Source organism: Vigna angularis, chromosome 11 (genome assembly GCF_016808095.1).
Source record: "Vigna angularis cultivar LongXiaoDou No.4 chromosome 11, ASM1680809v1, whole genome shotgun sequence".
Classification (NCBI taxonomy): domain Eukaryota; kingdom Viridiplantae; phylum Streptophyta; class Magnoliopsida; order Fabales; family Fabaceae; genus Vigna; species Vigna angularis.
The window spans coordinates 27,181,039-27,197,147 of NC_068980.1; the positions used below are offsets into that span (position 1 = coordinate 27,181,039).

The window sequence follows — 16,109 nt, forward strand, 5'->3', positions numbered from 1 at the left end:
TTATATAACATTATTAATTTTTTAAAATTAGTTATTCAACTCATGTTCTTTTTAATTTTTCTTTTAATATTGTTTTACAAGTATAATAATTTTCTCAATTCAATAAAATAATTGTGTACTTTTTCTCCGATTTAACCTAATAAATATATGTATAAACTATTTAAAAATTAAAAATACATAAAAGTGTAAGAGAAAAAAAATATAAATAAATCAAGTTAATAATATTTTCAAAATTTCGACAGATATAAAGAGAACAGGATACAATATTTGTATATAAAATATAAAAGTTATATATATGTATTTAAGTAACCAATGTTGTTTAAGAAGAAAATATTTTAAATATTACCATGAATTAAAATTAATTTTTAATCTTTGGTACAAAATTACAATTTGTCTTTATAACAAATTTTTATATATTTTTGGTGTTCAAATTTTAAAAATAAATAGTTAATTTAACAGTTTTACAAAATTAATTAATATAATTCTAAAATTATATTCATTATTTTTATAAACTTTAAATTAAAATGTATTAAAATTTAGAATAAAAACAAATTAAAATTAAAATTTAGAGATTAAAAATATATTTAATTTTATTCATTTATTGAATTTAATTTGTAAGGATTCAATATGATTTAGCTTGATCAGTTATGGTTTTTGTGTCCTTATTTATACTCTTTGTTTTGCTCTGTGAAACACTGCATCAACTTTTAGCATCACTTTCAGTTTTGTGAAACTGCTAAGAGTACTGTTTCTTTCTTTCTCTTTCTGATATTAATCAAAAGAGTGAGCAAATGTTCTTTCTTTGTGTTTTAGCATTGTAAAAATATTTTCCTTTTGTGTAGGACGAAAAAGACAGAGAGAAGGTAGACACAGCCATGTCCACTACCAGTACAGTTCTGGCTTCCACTCTAACGCCAAGGTAATAGATTCTTTCTGTCATCTCTAACACCCATTTCACTTCTGCATGTTCTGTTCTTGTTTTTCGATCTAATCTATGCAGCTTGTCTGATTTTGCTGAGTTTGTGTAAGTTTATTTTAATCAGATTTCTGTCTTTTTATCTGTTTCTCTGAATTGCTTATTTTAAAAGCAAATAATTTTCTACTTTTCTAAAAAGAAACAGGTAATTGCTTGTTTAAGAAATGCTTAACATAAGTTTGTATTTACTTTTTTTGATTAACAAAAGAAATAAGATACCTGCTCAGTGGATTTGAAATTTTCAAGTAGTTGAATTCATGAATATAGTGGTCTGTTTACGAATTGCATGGCTCTATATTGCTGTTATAGATGAAATTTCTTCACAGTCTTTTACATTGCGACTGCAATTGCCACTGAAACTGGTTTTTTTACCATTGTTTAAAAACCATGAGAAATTGTTTGATCCTGTTTTCACCTAGTGGGCTTATTTTCTGCAGCTTTGCTGTTTTCATTCACCTTATTTAGTTTGGGATTTGTCCCAATTTCTGGTTAACTGTGAGATCTCTATCAAATTTCTATCTGTATTTGGTTCAAATGGATTTAGGCTTGTTTCATGAAGCTCTTGGCTCTCCCTGTTTTGTAAAAGTGTTTTGGTCCTCTCAAGCCCAGATCTACTGATATGAGTCAATCTTCAAACGCCCACCTAATTGAGTTTGGATCGTTATTTGTTACATGCTTTTATATTTTTGGTTAAAATCTTCATACTGATTAACCATGATATAGTTCCTTTCTCTGCTTTTCAGATAACTGTGACAAACCCCTCAATCTTTATGATGTTAAATCTTTTTTTTTTTTCAGAAAAACAAAATCAATTTAATGAAGTTCTATTTTTATGTAAAAAGTTGAAATTGGAGATAACATCTTTTTGGTCAACTCAGGCTAAAACATTCCTTGTACAGTATTACAGATTGTCAAGGCTAATGTTGCATACTTATTTTAAGTGTATAGTGAGGCAGTTTGGTATTCAATCACACACTGCCAGTCTCTAACATAATTTTGATAAAACGCAACTCAGAAGCCAATTTCAGCTTCATGATTTGTACATGGAACTAGATTCAGTTCAATAATCTTTCACTTATATAGGGTCTGTTTAGACCAGCTTATTCATAAGGAATTCTACAAGAGAAAAATATAGAGAAAAAAATGAAATTGACTTTTTCATTAGTTAAAATTAGCTTATGCATGAGCTAATTTTTAGATGCTCTCTCATGTAGCTTCTTCAAGATTCTCCAATTTTTTATTTTTTTGAACTTGTGCATAGACTAATTTTAACTTATGGAGAAGTCAATTCTACATTTTTCTTCCAGAAATCCTTCTAGAGAAGCATACATATGTGTTTCCTCATTCTTCCACTGAGCCTGAGTACTTTGTGACAGGTTTACAAAAGTGAATGGTAAAATAAATTGATGTTGTCTTTGTTTATACTTTATAACAATCTTATATGGTACTGTTACCTGCCCTTGTTGAGATGTAGATGTCATTGTCACTATATTCACCATGGGATAAAACAGTCGTGCTTGTGATTGGAACATTTTCTGCATTTTCTTTGCAGTATTTGAATGGTAGACGATATTGGAATTTTGATGCAAGAGATTAGTCAATCTTCGTTTCTTTCATGCCAAGTTCATGTCATGGGAAATAAATGAGTTTTATGCATATTTATATTACTTGCTCTATAACTTACAATTTTTAATTTGGGCAATAGAGTTTTTCATCTCCTGCCAGTTTACTCTAACAATGCATTAGAATTGTACTTAGGCAGATACCATAAATGGTCATATCTGAGTGTTCAAATGGTTCAGAAATTTCCAACACTTATGGAAATTGTGGCCGCACTATTACCCTCCTTTCATACATTATTTTCAGTACTTGTTAGTGTTTCTACTTTTGATTGTCTGGGGTCACACCATTCTCCTTGTGCTCTTAAAGTTTCATTTATGTGACTACCAAGTTTTCCATTATCTCTTTTTCTCAGGTTATTAGGCAAAGTGGCATTGGTTACAGGTGGGGCATCTGGAATTGGAGAAAGCATTGTCCGCCTATTCCATATCCAAGGTGCTAAAGTATGCATAGCAGATGTTCAAGACAACCTTGGAAAGCAAGTGTGTGAATCCCTTGGTGGTGAAGCAAATGTTGTCTTTCTGCATTGTGATGTTACCATAGAGGATGATGTTTCCCGTGCAGTGGACTTCACTGTGGAGAAATTTGGCACCCTTGACATCATAGTCAACAATGCTGGAATTTCTGGATCACCTTGTCCTGATATCCGTGACATACAGTTATCAGAATTTGATAAGGTGCTTGACATAAATTTGAAGGGAGTGTTTCACGGCATGAAGCATGCTGCTCGAATTATGATCCCAGAAAAGAAAGGGTCAATTGTTTCTTTGAGCAGTGTGGCTAGTGCCTTAGGTGGAATAGGAATACATGCATACACAGCATCAAAACATGCTGTTGTGGGGCTAACAAAGAGTGTTGCAGCTGAATTGGGGAATCATGGTATAAGAGTGAACTGTGTTTCACCTTATGCTGTTGCAACAGGTTTGGCTTTGGCCCATTTGCCTGAGGAGGAGAGAAATGAGGATGCCTTGGCCAGTTTTCGAGATTTTACTGGGAGAATAGCCAATTTGCAGGGTGTGGAGTTAACTGCTCATGATGTGGCTAATGCTGTTCTCTTCCTTGCAAGTGATGAGGCAAGATATATCAGTGGAGACAATCTCATGGTTGATGGTGGCTTCACTAGTGTGACTCACTCACTCCATCTTTATAGATGATTTTCAATGTTTGTTTGTTAGCAGTTTCATTTGAGACATTGCAATCATTAAGTTTACTGCAAGGATTTTCAGTAAACATACAAATAATATGATTATTCTGGTTCAACGTATGCTCGTTTATCCTTAAGTTTTAGTATTTTGAAGATCACAGTACACTTAAATTCAATTTATGTGAAATTTATCTCCATGCAACCCACAAAGGGACCAAAGTGCCATACTCTTCTCCTTGGTCTATAGGAAATTTATCAGTGACTTGCCTAGCATTCTGAGGTTATAAAAGGATCTAAGTAAATATTGACCATATTGTTTATCCCTTTCTTCAATTCTTGGCACTCAAGTTCAAAGTCCAGTCCTTGATCTGGAAATTTATTCCAATCAAGTACACCTTTGTTAAATTCTAAACGGCAATGTCATTGGATTGGATGAATTTTTGAGGGTTTTTACCCTACTAATTTTCATCACTTATTCAATGTTATTTCTAGGGACTTTGTTTAGGGACTTTGTTGAGGTAGTTGGTAATTCAAATGCGAGTTTAGTAAGAAATTGAACAACATATAAAAAAGACACCTATAAACTTATTGTTTTAAGATTTTAAATTAGAGGTGGTGTAAATTTGTCACGTGGGTTATGTTCAAAATTTATTAGTATTGTATTTTTCTAATAAATCTTTCCTCGGAAGATCCATTAGAGTCAATATGATGTTTGATATTGTTTGCATATGCAAAATCTTCAATTTCAATCTCATGACTCAGATTTTTTGGGTTCATGTTTCATACTTTTGCTGTTAAAGAACTTGTGACATCTTCATGGTGAGAAACTATGAAGTTGGATATTTCAAAACGGCAAACATTTCCTGTAACACTCCGGATAGTGGAATTACTTTACTAATTAAAGTATTATCATGATTGGTATTAAGCATAAAAACTACATAGGTATATGTTCCATGTATCATTGTTCCTGTATAATTTAGATAAGAAAGTTTGCAAAAACATAATACTAAAACAATTAAAAGAGGAACTCTATGGAATACCAATGATTCTAACATAAGTAATTTTCACTGTCTACACTTCTACCTCACCATTAATGTCCATTATCTGCACTATCCATGCTCACTAACATCACAGACACAAAAGATAAGGGTAAATTAAAGATATTAAAATTTTACTAACAATTTCCAATAAAAGATCACCCATAAGATTGTTAAACTCGAGAGACTCATTATTGTAAACTCGAACTGTAAACAGGTAAGAGTTTACCTTATATAAAAAATTAAAATATTTATAAATAATATAATATTCTATTGTTATATGATTTTCTAAATAACTTCTAATTTTTTTTAATGAAATATTATTATTAATATTAGATAATTATATTATATTTTTAAATATTTTTATACTTTTTTAATATGATTATTTTTTATAATAAAATTAATTAGTTACAACAAGGTTTTGTTTGAGATTGTTTTAGTGGATTGTATTAGTAAAGCAAGTTAATTATTTAGTTTGTCATGGTTTGCGTGATGAATGTAGATGTCTTATAATATTGATAGTTATGTTGAGAATTCAAGTATGAGTCTAAGTTTTACATTGGATAGAAATGAGAAAGTAGAACATTATATAAAGGTGAAAAGCTCATTATCTTATTGTCTTAAGGTTTTGGGTAGAGAGTGGTGTCAATTGCTTATATGATTGGGTTCCAATGTTATTAGTGTTTGTGTCTCCCTAATGAACTTCCTCTTCGATAGACCTAACAAGTTGTTAGGTACTTATTGATGTTTGGGAATGATGGAGAGGAAATGGACATTTTGTAATAGCAAGGTATCCAAGTCAAAGTTATTCCAGGTATGATTCATGAATGTAATGGTTTACTTAAAAAAATTTCTATCCTTTTTTTTTTCTCTTTTGGTTCTAGCAATGAATGGTATAATATGCATATATCTCTTCATGAGAAAATAACATCTGCTCAGCTGGTGTCACCAACACTGATTATAGTAGGGAAATTTGTTGAACTATTATCCCTATTTGGCCAGCTTCTTTAAAAGAAGAATGTTTAATGCAGACATGACAGATAATGTTGTTGAGAAGTATTATTTTGATGTGAAGCTTGATGGAAATGAAGGGGTGATGATAATCTTGATTGAGATCTATGCAGGATGGTTGGGAAAGCGAAACAAACCTATCTGATGTTTGTGGAAATGCAGAACTTCTGCCATAGTCTTAGGGTATCAATGATTTTTTCAGTCTTTGGAAGAGTGTTAGGCTGATAGCATTATGAGATATTGGAATGCATGGGTAGGTTTGGAAGCACCTCCAATTAACTCGTTAAGAAACACAAGACTTCGATATTAATGTTTCTAAATTATGTATTTTTTTTATTTACATTGTAATTGTTAATGAATGTATTTTATCTTAAATTATCAATAAAATTAATTTTGATTAATTTTTGTGTACTTTATATTTTTATATTTTATTTATTTTTTATTGTAAAAAATAGATTTTATTAAATTAAAAATTATGAATGCAAATGAGCTATTATAACTAGAAGAGATTTCAAACTTCTACAAAATAATAGTTTTTAAGAGATTAACATCCTAAAAAAAAACCTCTGCAATATAACTTAGATATCAAAGATTATGAAAAATCTCCGTAAATCAATTGTGACGATTTGAACGGTGGGGATATGAAAAACTTCCAAAAATTAATTTATACAGAAGATAAAAACCTCCAAAAATTGAAGAAAAAACCTTCACTAATTATTTGTTTTCGTAATTAGAGACTGTGATGTAAGAACCTTATATGAGAAAATAAATATAATTTTCTATAACTAAATCATTTAATTTTATATTTTAAAATTTGAATATTTGATTTTTATAATCTAAATGTGGTCCACAACTTCATCTACATAAGGTCCACATACTTTTCTACCCACTTTAAATATAAGCGGAGAGAGTCTTGATGTATAAACTCCTTAAAATTAAACAAAGTTAAATAACATAAGACTTGTCCTTCGAAATTTTCATAATACATAAGAAAAAAAAGCGACGTTCGTTTGCTTACAAATTAGAAAAGATATTAGTGTTATTTTATTAAAAAAATACAATAGATATTGATGTTATTTTTAAAGTATAGAGGTATGAGTGATATTTAAATCATAATAAAAAGTTGTGAAAAAAATTTGTTAAAAATACATTTTTCCAAAATAAAATACACGTTACGCTCACATGACAAGTTTGGTTTAAAAAGATGAAAGAGAAATTATTAATATAAAATTAAGATTCGATTTCTTTGAAGTCTTAGTAGTTTCAGTCAGTTTCTTTTCAATTGTTTTAAGATATGTATAGAAGAAGAAATGTTCTGTTTGTCAACCTTTTTCTCATCCTAATAACTACTATTCAGTGTTTTCGTTCCTTAGGAGAGAGAAAGTAGACAGCCATGTCCACCACCGGTGTTCTTCTGGCTTCAACTCCAACTCCAAGGTAATACATATTGTCAAACACACCCTCTATATATATATATATATATATATATATATATATATATATATATATATATATATATATATATATATATATATATATATATATATATAATCAATTTCTAGTGCTAACTTTCTTTCTCAGTTTTGAACTGATTTCTATTGAGCAACATCTGTTTTTGGTTTTGGTTTGTCAAATGTTTTCATGAGTCAGATTTTGTGGAACATAGCTTTGAAACCAGTTAGATAGTTGAAGTATCATACCCTATTGCTGCTGCTGCAAGTTTTACTTCTTTCTCTTTTGTTTTCATAACATTACAAGGAAAAGATTTGTGGTTTTAAAACTGATGAATCTGTTGAATGGATAATGTTTTCACATATTAGGCTTGTTTTCTGCAGTGAAGTGAATGTTTTTATTAGTCTTTACTTACTCTTATTATTCAACCAATTGAGTTTGAGATTTTTCCCAAATTTTTGAGAGATTTTCTGTCAGATGTTTATTTACTCTTTCCTGATTTGGTTCAAATAACGGTGTTATAATCGGCTCAAACATGTGAGGCAGCTTCCTATTTATATGCTTAGTTTCCAAAATAATATTGACTATACACAACATTCAGAAGTCAAATTCTGCCTCATCATGACTCTCGGTGTTAGATCTTTCCCCGTTTATCCTCTAGAAAAATTCCTAGAATTGGTAATGGATTTTCTTTGTATTAGAGATTAACTCTGACAAGTAACAATTAAGATGAAATTTGTATCCACCTCTCCAAGTTGGGTTTTAAGTCTAACTCAATCCTATGATGCTAGTTTGTAAGATGAAGTTTTGCATCCACTTATATATTATAAATTATCTTATCTCTAGTTTAAGTAAAACTTCCAATATGCTGAAATAGCATAAAACTGGACATTAATAAGTGATCTGGTAGCGAGTGAAACAATATGTCTACACAAATCTGACTATGATAAACTCTATCCTAGCTCTAATACTATGTTAAGAAATTGACCTTAACCCTAATTCAATCCTACAAAACTCACTTAATATTTTACTTTTATATCTTATTTAATGGATGTAAGGATTTTACAATTGTATATATTTATATATGTGATCTCTTTTGTGGCAGGTTATCAGGCAAAGTGGCATTGGTTACAGGAGGAGCAGATGGAATTGGAGAAAGCATCGTGCGTCTGTTCCACAGTCATGGTGCTAAAATTTGTATAGTTGACGTGCAAGACAACCTTGGAAAGCAGGTGTGCGAATCCCTTAACGATGAAGCAAATGTTGTTTATTTCCATGGTGATGTGACTGTGGAAGAAGATGTTTCCCATGCAGTGGACTTCACAGTGGATAGATTCGGCACCCTTGACATCATAGTCAACAATGCGGGAATTTCTGGATCACCCAGTCCTGACATACGCGAGGCAGACTTATCAGAATTCGACAAGGTGTTCAGTGTGAATGTGAAGGGAGTGTTCCACGGGATGAAACATGCTGCCAGAATCATGATCCCAAATAAGAAGGGCTCCATTGTTTCATTAGCCAGTGTAGCAAGTGTCATTGGTGGCCTTGGACCACATGCATACACAGGTTCTCATAGTAATTTTTCATAGAAAAATGCCATTAGTGAGATATTATTATTATTATTATATATATTGTTGGATCTATGGAGGAGGAGGTTTACTAAAAAGATACAAACATCAATAAGATCTGAGTCTGGATTGGAAGTCTCACGTCGACTAGAAATAAGACTAATTTATAGTATATAAATGGATGTAAATCTCACCATACAAATTAGTTTTGTGGAGTTGAGTTAGACTAATTTATAATATATTGTGTAAAAGGACATATTGTTCCACTCGAGCTGTACCACCCATTAATGTTTAGTATCATAATATAATTTTTAATTCAAAACCTTGCATTAAGTTTATCAGTATTTTATCTGATTTGATGTTTAATTTTGTCATTTTTACTTAATGAGATTTTGACTCAAACTTGTATTATTCTCGACAGGATCAAAACATGCTGTTCTGGGGCTCACAAAGAATGTTGCAGCTGAATTGGGAAAACATGGCATAAGAGTGAATTGTGTGTCACCTTATGGTGTTGCAACAGCATTGTCTATGGCCCATTTGGCTGAAGAAGAAAGAACTGAGGATGCTTTGGCTGGTTTTCGTGATTTTACAGGGAGAATGGGAAACTTGCAGGGTGTAGAGTTAACTACTAATGATGTGGCTAATGCTGTGTTATTCCTTGCAAGTGATGATGCGAGATATATAAGTGGAGACAATCTCATGGTTGATGGAGGCTTCACCAGTGTAAATCACACACTTAAAGTTTTTAGATGATTAGTGCTGTTTTATTTTATGTATGTTAATGTACTAAGTTTAAGACATTGCAATCATAATGTCTGTCACAAGGATTTTCAGTTAACACTCAAATAATGTCAAAAATATCTGAAAATGGGTTTGTTTGGATTATGCTATAGAGAAATATATCCGAATTTGTCTTTATCCCCGACATCATAAGAGTTCAGATTATACTCACTTTTGTAAATGATAAATAATTCAGATTGAAGATTTTACATTTACTAAAGAGTAAGCTTTAATTTTACTGGTTTTTTATTTGTAATCCAAGATTCACTAACATTCGAGAAAGAATAGATGGTACTTATTATTAGTGATTTTAAATTCACATCCCATAAATTCACATTATATAAATTAAAGTTAAGTTTAATTATGTTTTAAGTTTATTATAAATTTGGATATCTTCGATTAACTTCCTATTAAATCTTTTTAATCTACTAATACTTAAAAAATTTATATTTTCAATTAACTATCTACCGTTTATTTTATTTTTTTAATTGAGTGATATAATTGTTGTCTTGTGATCTTAATTTCTTGTCTACAAATATTAAAAAATGTATGATTCTGTGGTTAATATAAAATAAGATTATAATTAATATAATGTTGTTTTATATAAACAAAAATATCACATATCTTAATACCTAAAAATAACAAAACAAGATAATAGGACTGAACTCTGTTTCTTATCATGTCATGTTCAGTGGTTGTAGTTGAGTTGGTTTGGGTTACTTCTAAGTTCATCTGTTTGAGACGGAACTGATTCTTTTTCCAACTAATTACAATGAATCTCATCAAAGCCTACTTGTACATTATCATGACGCTAATTCATTTTCACATTTCTGAAGGGTGAATAAAACACGTAAGTAGAGCCTCCATAGAACTGTTGCTTTCATGAGGCATGGATTTTAGGATGCACTGAACTGATTCAACCATACAAATGAATGACCATGACTCTGACTGGTATGCCACAATAATAACAAAGAGTGCAACCGGCATATGAATTGTATTCTAAACACTACAAAATCAAGTATGCGTTAACTTATTAATCAAAAGACTGCTCTCATTCATCAAATGAAAAGTTACAGAATAAGTAAAAGAGGGTATTGGTCTAGAATATTAATGATGGATTTTGAGCACGAATTCAATTTTCCTGCCCAGAAAACAAGGACAGACATCTTGGTACATCGATACTTCAACAAAACTCAATAAAATGTGACAAGGTTTAGAGATACACAAAAGCAACAAAATTTATGTGCGTATTTTACACAGTAAATTAATCTAATCAGAATCAGCACATTGGATTAGAGATTGATGCATCATCAGCAGAAGCGAGAACAAGCTGGGGTGGAAGTACTGCTCCTTCTTGTCTAGCTTTCTTGCGTTCTCGCTGCAACCTGAAGAACTCTCTCTTCCTTGCTCTATAGCTGTTGGGGTTCTCAGGTTGTACCTCTCGAGGATAAACACTGACCTGTAGTAATACATGTTGTTGCATAGCCCATTAATTTGTATTCTCAAGGATTATAGGACACATGTCATCATCTAGTTGTAAGAAAATTATTTAACCTTTTTCCTGTCAGGTCCATATTTCTCAAATTTTACCACTCCATCAATCAAGGAGAAGATGGTATAGTCTTTGCCAAGCCCCACATTCTTTCCTGCATGAAACTTCAAGGTTTGCAGAAAAAGGAAGAAGAGAATATTAGATGATTGAAACAATGAAAATGGCGCTTCTATCAGACAGTATGTACAGTAAACTGTTGTAACAACGGCATAATAGATTTTGGGTGTAGCAAGTTATGTTGAAAGCGGCATTAACTTACCTTTTGCAAAGATATAAGAATTAATAAAAGATGTTTTTGTATTGTTTTTCACTTCTCTAGCATGACCTCCTCCAAAATACAATTGTCCTCTATCTCTGCTACTAAATAGATTGATTATTGACTGCATTTGTGACTATGAGATCCCCATTACTTCATCACTACCATTACCATTATAACAACCATAAAACCGACTTAGGAAGTTCTTCCAGTCTATAAAATGTTATAAAAGTTATGGAATAGTTCTACTATAGCAAACAATCATCAAAAGAAACTACTATTGTTGATTGCACAAGGCAACTCAGTTATGGAATAGTTCTTTGCTCTTTTTGTATTAATTTTCTAGCCATTGAATAGAGTAGTAAACATTGATTATCACGAGGTTGCCAATGCACATTCATGTAAATTTTTATTCCAGGCACCAATTCAGTAATAAACTATTAACAACTTCAACAAAGCATTGAATCAACAAATCACAAAAAGCAAAAAAAAGCTTATCAATAATCCACCACCTTCCGAAAACCATCAATCTCCATGCACCATTTTAAAATTAAAAGAGAAGGCCACACAAAACTGTTACTCCGCGAGTGTACGCAACCCAACAATTGAGACCATCACTCCTACTTCCTTCAACCACAAACAAATCTTAAGCGTAGTACATTGTGTTCTTATGGTCTTATCCTCCAACTAAAATTATAATCTTACCTTAATAACTAACATCCACCTTTATTGCACATATTACCAACGAAAATTTTCAAGACATACACCAAAAAGCACATTAGATTCAGCACCTAAGTTTTGTCTTTTAACAATACCTCTGGTGCTTCTGGTAAAGTTCTCCAATCAGAACTGAAGTTTCAAACCATCAGTAATGTCTTGCATTAAAGATTACCAAGGTGAAACTCCAACACGAAAAACACTCAAGCTTTACTTGAATCTATATTTTGTCCTCTCCAAAAACGACATTCATAGTCGTATAATCAGTGATATTATTATCACATACCTTAGAACATGCAAGCTTACCTTTTACAAACCACAGGGTAATTCATGGAGATGCTTAACATTCAACTAGTTTCTCTTCAAACTGACTTCCAAACCCTTCTTTCCACCCCTATTCAACTCAACTCATATAGAAAATCACCAAACTTAACAATCGAGCATAAATTAAAAATAAGACTTGAACAGGCTAATTCAATTATGCTTCTATAAAAGAGCTTATCTCAGTAGTCGTAATATGACAAACTATTTCATTCCGAATATTTCTTTGAACGAGTTTGTCCCAAAAGACTTTACAGTGATAAAAAAAAATCACTACCCCCACACAATAACATTAGTTTATACAGAAGCTAAAAATAAAATTTTTGGAAAAGTGATACAGATTAACTTAAACACAAGCTCTCTCTCTCTTTTTATTCCATTTTTTTAGCCATGGTGTTTAGGGAGAAGTTGTTCCAAACATCCTTAGTAAACAAAAAACGAAGTCTCTTCACTAATGTGAATAACAGCTCAGCAACCGAAATTCACCGTAAAGCGAAAGAGAAAATGGTAAGAGAGGCACCTTGGTTCCGCGCTGGCGAACGATGATGGAACCGGGCTTGGCGACCTGGTCGCCATAAATTTTGACACCCAGGCGCTTGCTCTGCGAGTCACGGCCATTCTTTGTGCTTCCCGCCCCCTTCTTGTGCGCGTTCTCGATTATGAGCGGGCGGCGGCGTGGGAGGCAGACCACAGAGGTGGGGCCCGCGCGGAGAGAAGCTCCGGCGAAGAAGGATGAGGAAGAGGAAGAAGATAAGGAGAGGCCCTTGAACGCTGATGCGAGGTTGAAAGTCATAGCCATTGAAGCTGCAGCCGTTGGAAGTGAAGTGGTGGAAACGATGAAAGCCACACAAAGGTCCACTGGGAAATGAAAATTGGGTATAAATGATGGATAAGAAATAAGGAGGCTAAGGCAAAATTTTTGGGAAGATTTTAATTTTTTAATCTTTTCTACATGTAATTATTCAATTATATGAATTCAAATTATTATTATTTGATGAATTTTATTCAGCATTTTTAGTTTTTTTTTTATCAAATATGAAATAATTGTTTTTAATTTTAATAAATAGAGTGAATTTTGGTTTTAATATCTTATGTATTAAAAAAAATTACCACCCTAAATAACCTATGCTCGCATTGTAACATAATATCAGCATGCATTATCTAAAGGAAGTTTAAAAATCCATAAAATGATTCTTATTCACATATTAACCTTTTGTGATGTGTTTTTATTTTGAAACTCTCCCCTTGAAAAAAAAAAACATATAATTATAACAATTAACAAAAAAATATATTTTCTAACTATTTTCATTGTTATTTTATTACAATTTTATTTTTCTATTATATAATTATCACACTGTAAAACTAATTAATAAAAATATTTATTTTCATAATTGACTTTCACCATGCATTTTTTTATAACTTCAATATGTAATATTTGTTAATTAATTTTATCAAGAACTAGTTCATCATAGAATAAATATTAAGAACTAAAACACTGCTTAAAATTTTGGAGCATAAAAACCTTTTTTATACAACAATAATTGAAACATATTATAAGGACTAACTGACTTCAAATTTTATAAAGATGAAAAGCATTTTTTTTAATAAAGATCAAAATAAAAAACTCACTAATTTGAATAAAAAATGTTTAAATTATAGTATTAATATAGTAAAGACAACATTTTTTTAAAGAACAAGATTTTATTTAAATTTAAAAATAGTACATTTTTATACAATCGCAATTAACCGAAGAGGCATTCAAAAGAAGAGACATATTTTTAGTTTCCCAGTGATATAATGTTAAGAAAGTACTCTTCATGTTTAATTTACCTTTAAGAAAAATAATATTGTCAAAAGAATCAGGTTTCCAAAAATAGATTTTAATCAAGTTTCACACAAAAACATTATCAAGAGATGAAAATCTAACTTTTACTTGGTGTAAAAAAATTATTAAAAAAATCAGATTATTCTATTAAATCTTTAATGTAGCACTAAATTAAAATTTAATAGAAAAAATAACATTACTCTTTACTTTCGAGAAAAATTCTGTAAATTCGCCAATAATAATTTTTATTAATCAAATACATGTTAGTTCTCTCTGAGAATCATGTAACTCTCACCTACCATAGTTCCTGGGTATGAAAATTTTCCTCTTAACAAACATCCCATTAAATAATTTTAAATCATATATAGTAAAGGGAGATCGAAAAAAGATCGACCAACTATAACTTTTTTTCTTAATTTATTGAAAAACTCATGTTTGGGACATAAAATTGAAAAGTTTCTAATATGATTTTCAGTAGCATTATTGGTTTGCAAACTAAGCTTTGCAAATTTGGAAATGGAAGAAAAGGAGGGTTCTTATTCCCGAATTCCAAAACACAAAAATAAATTCATAAAAAAACATCATTTGAGAAATAAAATTACTTGTAAGCTCTTAGTTAACATCCCAATTTCTTCTTCTAAAGGGTGTTGATGTTCTTCCAATGTTCCTATTATTTCATTTGAACAACCTTCCATCTATATACTCTAATCTTTTCAATACCATTATCATTCATCTCACTTAGTTAACAATAACCGAATATATATAATTGACTATATACTATATTCAATGACTTTTTTACTTTATCAACATTCAAAAACTATATTCAAACTATCATGCCACACATTTTCAGCATCTAAATAAAATATTAACTAACGCGAATCCCACAACATCAACAGTGTCAAATTGCCAAGCCCACAAGAAGATCAATTTATGGGAATATGGTGCAAAACACATGCCACAATCACAAAAATCGATGAAAAATAGTAAAGTATAAAAAAAAAAATCACCATCGTGCCTGGGTTCCAAATTTCGCTGGCGGTAGTTCAGTTACGACATTCAACAAACACGTCGTGTGCCCTTTTATCCCAGGCGAGTTTAATCAGCAACTCACACTCCAAGAACGAGTCAGGAACAGTGCAGATCAATCTCTATTCATGTCCACCAAAGACGAGTCAGTGGTAGCGGAATCGTGCTGCTGTTGTTGTTCGGCGTTCATGAGTGCTTCCATGTCTCTCATTCTGGTGCGCATGGCGTTGGTGACTAGGACTGCGAGAAAACAGAATGAGTGAGGTGAATCTGATTGATTAATGGTGATGAAACAATTGAAGGAGAAAGAATGGGAAGAGAGGTTACTAGCGGCGGTTCCAAAAGTCCAAACCCATAGGATCTTCACACCAACGCTCTTCGGTTCGCGCGCCATGGAGAAGAGATTCTGCCAAGCATAGAGTGCAAGTTTTTCTGAAGAAAAGGAAGAAAAGGGGCTGGGCCGGACAGTTAAGATGAATGTCGCTGAGCTTTTTCTTCCTGCACCCCGTAATTTCTAACAGCAATCCAATAATTTTTAAAATGGTTGTTTTGTCTTCCGTAAAAGTCAGAATAGGATTTTCAAAATAAGATTTCTAGAACAAATTTTCAGAGCACATAAAATGCAATTCATTAGGTCCCTTTATCTCAGACCTCTTGTTGATTTGAATTCTTGGATTGGACTTCCATTTACCAAAAGAGACACAATAGAAGAATCCATAGAAGCCTTTACCGAACCAATCCATTTATTACAAAAACCTAGCATTGCCTCATATAGTACATAAACTCCCATCTAATTAAGCCATATCTCTTAATCTTTC

The 16,109-nt window shown here is 31.5% G+C and overlaps 4 protein-coding genes across 5 annotated transcripts; 2 read left to right on the top strand and 2 right to left on the bottom strand.

Moving 5' to 3' along the window:
* Window positions 1-661: 661 nt before the first annotated feature.
* Window positions 662-3,860, top strand: LOC108333278 ((+)-borneol dehydrogenase 2). 2 transcript variants are annotated; one of them, XM_017568678.2, is made up of 3 exons: window positions 662-742; window positions 843-919; window positions 2,952-3,860. In XM_017568678.2, exons 2-3 carry the CDS (start codon window positions 876-878, stop codon window positions 3,748-3,750), a joined length of 843 nt encoding a protein of 280 aa, XP_017424167.1. In that variant the 5' UTR covers window positions 662-742; window positions 843-875; the 3' UTR covers window positions 3,751-3,860. The 2 variants fall into 2 exon arrangements, with proteins under 2 accessions (XP_017424167.1, XP_052726400.1); XM_052870440.1 differs by lacking the exon at window positions 662-742 and having other exon boundaries at window positions 768-919.
* Window positions 3,861-7,065: 3,205 nt separating this feature from the next.
* Window positions 7,066-9,732, top strand: LOC108333217 ((+)-borneol dehydrogenase 2). The gene is made up of 3 exons (XM_017568597.2): window positions 7,066-7,225; window positions 8,346-8,809; window positions 9,233-9,732. The coding sequence occupies exons 1-3, from the start codon at window positions 7,182-7,184 to the stop codon at window positions 9,565-9,567; spliced, it is 843 nt and encodes a 280-aa protein (XP_017424086.1). The 5' UTR covers window positions 7,066-7,181; the 3' UTR covers window positions 9,568-9,732.
* A 956-nt stretch (window positions 9,733-10,688) lies between these two features.
* Window positions 10,689-13,316, bottom strand: LOC108333142 (50S ribosomal protein L27, chloroplastic). Its single transcript, XM_017568487.2, has 3 exons — window positions 12,961-13,316; window positions 11,149-11,250; window positions 10,689-11,053 (listed from the first exon to the last, which is right to left on the bottom strand). The coding sequence occupies exons 1-3, from the start codon at window positions 13,237-13,239 to the stop codon at window positions 10,874-10,876; spliced, it is 561 nt and encodes a 186-aa protein (XP_017423976.1). The 5' UTR covers window positions 13,240-13,316; the 3' UTR covers window positions 10,689-10,873.
* A 1,708-nt stretch (window positions 13,317-15,024) lies between these two features.
* On the bottom strand, window positions 15,025-15,769 carry LOC108333639 (uncharacterized). Its single transcript, XM_017569111.2, has 2 exons — window positions 15,619-15,769; window positions 15,025-15,531 (listed from the first exon to the last, which is right to left on the bottom strand). Exons 1-2 carry the CDS (start codon window positions 15,683-15,685, stop codon window positions 15,407-15,409), a joined length of 192 nt encoding a protein of 63 aa, XP_017424600.1. The 5' UTR covers window positions 15,686-15,769; the 3' UTR covers window positions 15,025-15,406.
* Between the last annotated feature and the right edge of the window lie 340 nt (window positions 15,770-16,109).